General features: G+C 41.7%; 1 protein-coding gene across 1 annotated transcript in view; it reads right to left on the bottom strand.

Annotated features, from left to right (window-relative positions):
* MRPL1 (mitochondrial ribosomal protein L1) overlaps nucleotides 1-5,864 on the bottom strand; it is a 103,167-nt gene extending 97,303 nt beyond the window's left edge. Inside the window, exon 1 of the mRNA XM_011927246.1 lies at nucleotides 5,507-5,864. Within this exon, the coding sequence (XP_011782636.1) occupies nucleotides 5,507-5,537 (31 nt within the window). The 5' untranslated portion in view covers nucleotides 5,538-5,864. The remainder of the gene's footprint in view (nucleotides 1-5,506) is intronic.
* Nucleotides 5,865-9,771: the final 3,907 nt, after the last annotated feature.

Raw genomic sequence — 9,771 nt, 5'->3', positions numbered from 1 at the left:
TGCCAACATGGTGAAACCCCGTCTCTACTAAAAATACAAAAAAAAATTAGCTGGGTGTGGTGGCATGCTCCTGTAATCCCAGCTACTAGGGAGGCTGAGGCAGGATAACTGCTTGAACCCCAGAGACAGAGGTTGCAGTGAGCCAGGATTGCGCCACTGCACTCCAGCCTAGGCAACAGAGCAAGACTCCATCTCCGGAAAAAAACAAAACACACATACAAAAGTTAGCGGGGCATGGTGACACGTGCCTATAGTCCCAGCTACTCAGGAGGCTGAAGCAGGAAAATCACTTGAACCTGGGAAGTGGAGGTTGCAGTGGGCCAAGATCGTGCCACCGCACTCCAGCCTGGGCAACACCATGAGACTCCATCTCAAAAAGGAAAAAAAAAAAGAAATAACTATCCAAGGCTGGTGTAGCAGCTCATGCCTGTAATCCCAATACTTTGGGAAGCCAAGGCGGGTGGATCGCTCACATCTATAATGCCAGCACTTCAGGAGACTGAGGTGGGAGGATAATTTGAGCCCAGGAGTTCAAGACCAGCCTGGGCAACATAATGAGACCCTGTCTCTTAAAAAAAAAAAAAAAGAAAAGAAAGAATTATCCAATTCCTGCTCCTCAATAGATGGTAAGCATCACGGGCAAGAAATGCATATAGCCTGTTCGGCACTGTATACTTAGTACCTAGCACAGTGTTTGTCAAGTGAAGACTCTAAATAAACATTCGTTGAATGAAGGAATTTGAACAAATGAGAGCAAAAATTGGACTTAAATATTATGCATTACAGTACATGAAAGGGGCCATTTTTCTGATGATCCATTTATGCATTCATTTAACAAATATGTCAATGAAACATATGCTAGCACTGCTTGAAGCATTTAGGATACATCAGTGAATAAAACATAAAAATCCCTATTCTCATAGGGCTTATGTCTAGAGGGGGAAGACAATACATAATTGGGGGATGGAGGCAGTGCAGGATAAAAGGGATTGTGTCGGGGAAAGTGGTTTGCAATTTTAAGTATAGTGGTTAAGACAAGCCTCATTAAAAGGGTGACATTTGAAGCATGGGGGCTCATGCCTGTAATCCCAGGACTTTGGGAGGCTTAAGTGGGAGGATCACGAGGTCAGGAGTTCGAGACCAGCCTGGTCAACATGTTGAAACCCCGTCTTTACCAAAAATACAAAAAGTAGCTGGCCGTTGTGACAGGCACCTGTAATCCCAGCTATTCAGGAGGCTGAGGCAGAAGAATCGTCTGAACTCAGAAGGCGGAGGTTGCAGTGAGCCGAGATCGCGCCATTGCACTCCAGCCTGGGCAACAAGAGCGAAATTCCATCTCAAAAAAAAAAAAAAAAAAAAAAAGTGACATTTCAGCAAAGACTTGAAAGATATGGGAAAGTTAGCCACTCAAACACCAAGAAAAGTGTTCTAGGGCACAGATCCTAAGGCAGAAGTGTTGTTAATGTGTTTAAGAAACCAGAAGGCCAGTTGGTTACAGCAGAGTGAGTGTGTGAGGGAGGATAGTTGGAGAAGAGGTCACAGAGGTCAGCTGGGTGAGGTGGGGGTAGGAGAAGGGAGGCACAAGGTAATATGGAAGACTTGTATACCAGTGCTACTCAACAGAAGAATAACGTAAGCTACATGTACAATTTTAAATTTTCTAATAAGTACAATATATAAAGTAAAAAGAAACAGCAAGTTAATAATATATTTTATTACCACTAATACCCCAAAGTATTATTAAATTATCAATGTAAAAAAATTGGGCTGGGCACGGCAGCTCATGCCTGTAATCCCAGCACTATGGGACGCCGAGGTGGGCAGATCACCTGAGGTCGGGAGCTCAACACCAGCCTGGTCAACAGGGCAAAACCTCGTCTCTACTGAAAATACAAAAACTAGCAGGACACAGTGGCATGTGCCTGTAATCCCAGCTCCTCAGGAGGCTGAGACTACAGAATCACTTGAACCCGGGAAGCACAGGTTACAGTGAGCCGAGATCATGCTGCTGCACTCCAGCCTGGACAACAGAGCAAGACTCTGTCTCGGAAAAAAAAAAAAAAGAAAAAAATTACCGAGGTGTTTTACAGGTTTGTTTGTTTGTTTTTTTATGCTAAGTCCTCAAAATCTAATGTATATTTGACAAATTCAATTCAGATTAGCCACATTTGAATTGCTCAATCAATAGTGGCTAACAAAAAGAACAGCACAACTGAAGGCCATTCTAAGGGCTTTGGATTTAGAAAAATGGAAAGGCTTTGCAAGTTCTGAGCACAGGAGTAACATGACTGAGGTCCTTAAAGGACAAATTTCACTACTTATTGAGAGTAGACTGTAGAGAAATCCAAGTGAGAGATGGTAGCAGGTTTGGAACAACATAGCCGCAGTGGGGGCAGTGAGAAGTCAGAGTCTGAATTTATTTTAAGCGTAAAGTCAACAGGATTTGCCAACTGTTTAATGTAAAGTATGAGATACAGAGAGGAGTCAGCCAGGTGTAGTGGCTCAGAGCCTGTAATGCCAGCAACTTCAGGACACTGAAGTGGGAGGATCACTTGAGCCCAAGAGCTTGAGAACAGCCTGGGCAACATAGTGAGATCTCATCTCTACCCAAAAAATAAAAAAAAATTGGCTGGTCATAGTGGGCCCCAGAGGTCAAGGCTGCAGTGAGCCATGACCGGGCCACTGCACTCTAACCTGGCCAACACAGTGAGATCCTGTCTCAAAAAAAAAAAAGAGTCAAGGATATTCTGAGGTTTTGGCCTGGACAAATGAAGGATAGAATTGCCTTCAAATGAGAAGAAAAAGACTGCAGGCTATGACAATGAGTTTGATTTTAAACACTGCAAGGTGCTGATATGTTATCAAAGTGGAGATGTAGAATACTCAGATGAGTATAAGAATCTAAAGTTCAGAAGAGTGATCCAAACTGTAGATATAAATCTGATAACCATTAAGATATAGATAATAATCAGCTGGGCACGGTGGCTCACGCCTATAATCCCAGCACTTTGGGAGGCAGAGGTGAGTGGATCACTTGAGGTCAGGAGTTCAAGACCAGCCTGGTCAACATGGTGAAACCCCACCTCTACTAAAAATACAAAAATTAGCTGGGTGTGGTGGCTAATTAGCCAGGCGTGGTGGCTCAAAAAAAAAAAAAAAGATATAGACAATAATCGGTCACGCATTTCTCCAACAGCCAGGAAGAATGCTGGTATTGAGGCTGATACCTAACAAGAACAGTAGCTACCGTGGCTTCCAGTGCTTTAACGAACCTCAGATGCGTGGCCTTCCGGCAAAGCATTTGCAATTTCATATTGTTGAAGCATTGATTGTATCCATGGGGGTTTTAGCTATGTTTGCTGTGGCTGAGCCAAGAAAGAAGGCATACATAGATTTCTAAAGAAATGATGATGCCATAAAAGATTTTGAGGAGATAAGGAAAGCTGGTATATTCCACAGCGCAAAGTGATTTTGCAATATAAAGAATTTATTTGGGTTGAATTACCTAGAAGTTTGTCACTGACCTGTGTTCTTGAACTATGAAATGTGAATATGTGGGCTAGACAGTTTCTCTTGATAAGTAAACAATTAAAAAAATAAAAAAGATAGACAATAATCAAAGCCACAAAATTTGGATGAGCTAACAAAGGAGTGAATTTAGATACAGAAGAGATGAGAATGAAGGAGGGAACCTTGGCTTCCAGAACACTCCAAGTAAAGAGACTGGGGAGAGGAAGAGGAACAAGCCAAGTAATGTGAGAAAAAAATGACACATGAAATAGAAGGAAATTTAACAGAGAGATATCCTAGAAGCCCAGAGAAGAAAATGTGACAAGAAAATTATAATATTCAGGTATTTTTGGTTTCTTTGGATTTGTCTAACAACGATTTCTGTCATACATGAAGATAATGCCTTTAACTCCTTTCAGAAATAATACACACTTTGGTTTGCTCACATAGTAGGTATCAGGGTCTGTAATCTCTTGTCACCCTTAATTTTTGAGCAATAACTCTCCTGACACAGTTTTCCTGCAAAGAAACTCAAAAAAAAAAAAAAAAAACCATGATGCAGTGTTAAATATATATATATCACTGACCTAGCATTGCAAGCTTCAGTACTTCCTCTGCCATTTACCAGTTACATGAACTTGGCCATATATCTAATAAGATCAGTTTCTTCCTCTGTAAAATGGGGGTAATGCTGGCTACTGCTTCTGCCTAAAGACCTACCTAAATTAATATATGTATTAATCACTGGACTTCATATATATATGTATATATATATCATATATATATATGATATCACTGGACTTCAAAAACACAAAATGAAAACAAAAAGCGTTGCACAGGCCGGGCGCGGTGGCTCACGCCTGTAATCCCAGCACTTTGAGAGGCTGAGGAGGGCGGATCACCTGAGATTAGGAGTTCAAGACTAGCCTGGTCAACATGGTGAAACCCTGTCTCTACTAAAAATACAAAAATTAGCCGGGCGTGGTGGCACACGCCTGTAGTCTCAGCTACTCAGGAGGCCGAGGCAAAAGAATCGCTTGAACCTGGGAGACGGAGGTTGCTGTGAGCTGAGATTGCACCACAGCACTCCCAGCCTGGGAGACAGAGACACCCGTATCAAAAAAAAAAAAAAAAAAAAAATTAAAAAAAAAATATATGTATATATAACATCGCCACGCAGGCAGCAAAGCTTTGGATTTGTCTAACATAACGATTTCTGTCATACATGAAGATAATGCCTTCACCCTCCTTTCAGAATATACATTTAGTATATATATGCTATATAGTATATATACTATATACTAAATGTATATATACACAATATAGTATATATACACTATATACTAAATGTATATATACACAATATAGTATATATACTATATACTAAATGTATATATACACAATATAGTGTATATATAGTTGCACAAAAATAGGGCTGTCATCGTAGCTAAAAGGTTGAAATTATTAAGATGAAAATAGGCGCTACCAAGAGGTACTACAGAATTAGCCTTCAAATGATAAACGTTGATCCAAATTAAACCACCTATGGAAGTTTAAGAACTGGAATCGCCTATAACGATTAATTCGGAAAGCACCGAAAAGCACTTTGAAAATTGCTCGTTTACAGACTTAAGCCACTCAAACACATCATCTTTCCCTTACCAGAACTCACCTCACTTATCACACTCCACTATCCGCAGCCCACACCCCAGTATCAGAGACAGAACCTAGTCCTTGCCTTCCCCATAGGTGGCTGGAGAGCGCTCGATGTACATCCCGCTCCCACTCCCTCCCTCAGGGTGGACGTCTCCAGAATGGAGTGAAACCCTTCATAAGGTCACTTTTAAGTAGTAATGACCCACCCTTTGAAGAACCTAGAGACCAAAAACAGCACGAGGCATTCTCAACACCCAAAGCAGAATCGCCTTGCACTCTGCTGCAACCAGAGACTTGGTGCCAGAGCCATTTCCCCTGCAAGACAACCCCCCTGCCTTACCTCTACCCATGCACCTTACGGCCGCCGCCATGTTGGGCACTCCGGATTGCGTTCACGAAATTGTTCCTACGTTTCTATTGGGAAGAATTAAAAAAGGGTTCCGTTCTAGAATCGGCAACGGGGGAAGGAGTTAAAAGAAGCAAGAGGAACGGGGCGGGAACCAAAATGAACTTTGCTGCCGGCGTGGCGGTGTTACTGTTAGTCCTCCGTGCTGCACAGGACTCTGTGTTTCGTGGTTCCGGTATGGCTGGTTAACCACTTTCGGGAAAATACGATACTGTTGGCGATGCCGTGATTATTTTAATCCTTTTTTCTTCCTCTTTTTCTTTTTTGGTTTTGCAAGTGTACTCAGAGCGACAGTTTTAACAGGCTGTGAGAGTACTTAATACCCAATGTAAAATCTTGAAAAACAAAAACCCTGAAGTCCACTAGCTTCCTTCCCCACTTTTCCGGCCTTGGAAAGACTTCTTTAAAAATTTCTCTAGACGTTTCGCCGCCACCCAGGGGAGGTGTCCAACTCTTTGACAAACTTTCTTTGTTAATTGTCAAACTTTCTCTCAGCGCAAGATCAACCTTAGCTTTAAAATCTTACATTAATCTTTACATTTACCCCCTGCTGGCAAGCGAGTAGACTTGCCATTAGGATCAATTGAATAATAATACTTGACATTTATAAAACATTTCTAGTTTTAAAATGGCAGCTCCAAGACCCACGCACAAGTCATTCTGATGGAAAAAAGAACAAAAAAACAAAAAACAGAATGAGTGTACTTTCCATTACGTCACAGCTGTCAGTGTGGTTTATCTAAAACAAATCTGATTACGGATTTTATCACTTCCCAGCTTACCTCCCCCACAGCACACACACACACACACACACACACACACACACACGTTTCTCACCTCCATAACTTGGTTCATTCTATCTTCTCAGCTTGGTGTGTACTGTACCCTAAATCTCCTAGATAACTTTTTAAAGATTTTGCCTTAGGCTGTTTGTTTGTTTTAAATAGTTGTGAGATATAATTTACATACCATACAATCTAACAATTTAAATTGTACAATTAAATGGTTTTTAGTATACTCAAAAAGTTGTGCAGCCATGACCACAATATATCAGTTCTTGTCACCAGTCTGAGCTTTTTATGGGTAGAAACCATCTTACTCATTTTTGTAACCTCAGCACATACTTCAGTGCCAGGCACATAGGAGGCTCTCAGTAAATGTTTGCTGAATAAATGAATATATGCATACATGAATTAGTGACTCAGTTAGAATGGCAAGCCTGCAAAATTAACTTGCTTCAATGAAGCTGCCCACAGGAAGATGGACTGGATCAAAGGCATTTCCCAGTTGCCTTATGTCATAATTATGCATAGTACTCATCTACATAAAAAATAAGATTTCTAATGTATTGCCTTGTCTTGTTAACACCTACGCAGTTACTTCAAAGATTCTACAACAATTTGTGACTTATGCAAAAAAATTCGAAGAACTTAAATCTACCTTTGTAACCTTTTTCCTTCTCTCCCTCACTCCCTCTCATCCTCCCTTCTTTTCACAAATAAATGAGTGCCTGCCATGTGTCAAGCAGTATACTTGGCTATGCATAAATGAAAAAAACTAATTCAATTTGAGAGTAAATACCAGAATTGGAGCAAGCTTACCTAGTCAATTTCAGACAAAAACAAACACTCAGATTAGAGGTGCTGGTCCTTAATCCATTTCCTTTCCACAGTTGACAGCTGGGATCAGTTGGCCCCCATCTGTGGACTTCTTTATTTCTCTCAAGACAGGATCTCACTGTCACCCAAGCTGGAGTGCACTGACAAGATCATAGCTCATTGCAGCCTTCACCTGCTGGGCTCAAGTGATCCTCATGTCTCAGCCTCCCAAGGGGCTGGGACTACAGGCACACACCACCACACCTGGCTAACTTATTTTTATTTTTATTTATAGACAGCGGGGAGTGTGGGGTGTCTTGCTTTTCTGCCCAGGCTGCTCTCAAACTCCTGGCTTCAAGCAATCCCAAAGTGCTGGGATTACAGGTGTGAACCAACACAGCAAGCCCCATTTATAGACTTCTTTATGTCTACTGTTCTAACAAGAGAATTTAAACATCCTATATTGAAACTATTACCATATAGTATGCTTACATACCATATAGTATGCTTATAGTGGTAGCCTAATTAAAGTAATGTCCTGTACAGGTACAGCTTACCTGTTGCCCACTCTGGTCACCAGAACTCGATGGCATTAGGATCCAGATTCCAGTTTTGTATATAACAATACGTAAGGAAATTCCTTAGCCTGAGACTTTATTTTTATTTTTATTTTTTTGAGATGGAGTCTTGCTGTTTCGCCCAGTCTGGAGTGCAGTGGCGCGATCTCGGCTCACTGCAAGTTCCGCTTCTCGGGTTCATGCCTTTCTTCTGCCTTAGCCTCCTGAGTAGCTGGGACAGGCGCCCGCCACCACGCCCGGCTAATTTTTTTATAGTTTTAGTATAGATGGGGTATCACCATGTTAGCCAGGATGGTCTCGATCTCCTGACCTCATGATCCACCCGCCTCTGCCTCCCAAAGTGCTGGGATTACAGGCGTGAGCCACTGCGCCCGTCCTTAGCCTGAGACTTTATAAAAACAACAAAAGGACTTTATAAAAACTACAAAAATCCATACTCTGAAATGGGAACTCCAAGCCTGTAAATATTTAGTACATAATGAGTTTCTTCTCACTAAAAAGAGGTAATAGAGCAGGAATGTCCAATCTTTTGGCATCCCTGGGCCACACTGGAAGAAGAATTATCTTGGACCACACATAAAATACTCCAATAATAGCTGATGAGCTTAAAAAAAAAAATCAAAAAATCTCATAATGTTTTAAGAAAGTTTACAAATTTGTGTTGGGCCGCATTCAAAGTCATGCTGGGCCACATGTGGCTGGCAGGCCGTGGGTTGGATAAGCTTGTAATAAAGCATTTTGGTTAAGCAGCTGTGCTCTGGAGCCAAACTGCCTAGGTTTGAATTCCAGTATTATCACTTAGTAGTTGTGTGACCTGGGGCAAATTTTTTTTTTTTTTTTTGAGACGGAGTCTTGCTCTGTCACCCAGGCTAGAGTGCAGTGGCGCGATCTCGGCTCACTGCAAGCTCCGCCTCCCGGGTTTACGCCATTCTCCTGCCTCAGCCTCCTGAGTAGCTGGCACTACAGGCGCCCACCACCTCGCCCGGCTAGTTTTTTGTATTTTTAGTAGAGACGGGGTTTCATCGTGTTAGCCAGGATGGTCTCAATCTCCTGACCTCGTGATCCGCCCGCCTCGGCCTCCCAAAGTGCTGGGATTACAGGCTTGAGCCACCGCGCCCGTGGGGCAAATTTATATACCTCTCTGGGCCTTGGTTTCCCTGATATAGAGCTAAAAATATAATTTACTGAGGTGCTTACTGAAGTACTTGGCACAGAGTAAGCACTCAAAAAATATTAAGTGTCATTATTAAAGAACCAATGAGAGCTCTGAACCAGAAAGGCAAAATGAATAAGCTGTTCTAGTACTCCTTCTTCCAATATCTGCTTATTTCTTAACAAGATCCATGCTGTTCTTATTCCCATATGTACAAGGATGTATTTGCAGAAGGCCTTTAGACTGTACTATGCATTTAAAATTCACTTTAAAATGCAACTTTTGATTTCTAGGAAGGTTCATACGTTCCAGGAGTCTTGGCAAAATGCCAGCTGCCAGCCTGCTTGGCTAATTTCCTTCGGAAAAATGAATAAATATTTATCTAGCCCTGTAACTTTCTTGATCTGCGTTCTCTGCTTTCTTTAGCCATCTTCCAGTTGAGCTGGAAACTTCTTTGCAAGAAGTGTCACTTCCCTTTGGGGTTCAAGTTGAAAATGGATTCTCTTATAGACAAAAATAAGGAACTCCAAGACATGTCCTATTTCAGTAATGTGCATCAGAATCACTCAGAAGGCATGTTAAACTCAGGTCACTGGGCCCCACCCCCGGAGCTTCTGATCCAGCGGGTCTGAGGTGGGGGCCTGTGAGTATAATAAATTCTCAGGAGATATGATTTACTGGCCCAGTGACCATACTTTGAAAACTACTCCCTATGTAATACCATGAAATATTTGCATTTATACCTAACGTTAACTTGGGGAGGAGTTGTTGTTTTGTTTAAAATTTTTATGGTCAATATAATATAGACTATAAACGTTCCTCATGGGATATGTCTGCAGAACCAGAATCCACCCACTCTTATTTTCTTCT

The sequence above is a fragment of the Colobus angolensis genome, unplaced genomic scaffold (genome assembly GCF_000951035.1).
Source record: "Colobus angolensis palliatus isolate OR3802 unplaced genomic scaffold, Cang.pa_1.0 Scaffold70, whole genome shotgun sequence".
In the NCBI taxonomy this organism is placed as follows: Eukaryota; Metazoa; Chordata; class Mammalia; order Primates; family Cercopithecidae; genus Colobus; species Colobus angolensis.
Note: the sequence above shows the minus strand (reverse complement) of the source record. Positions and strands in the feature narration are given on the sequence as shown.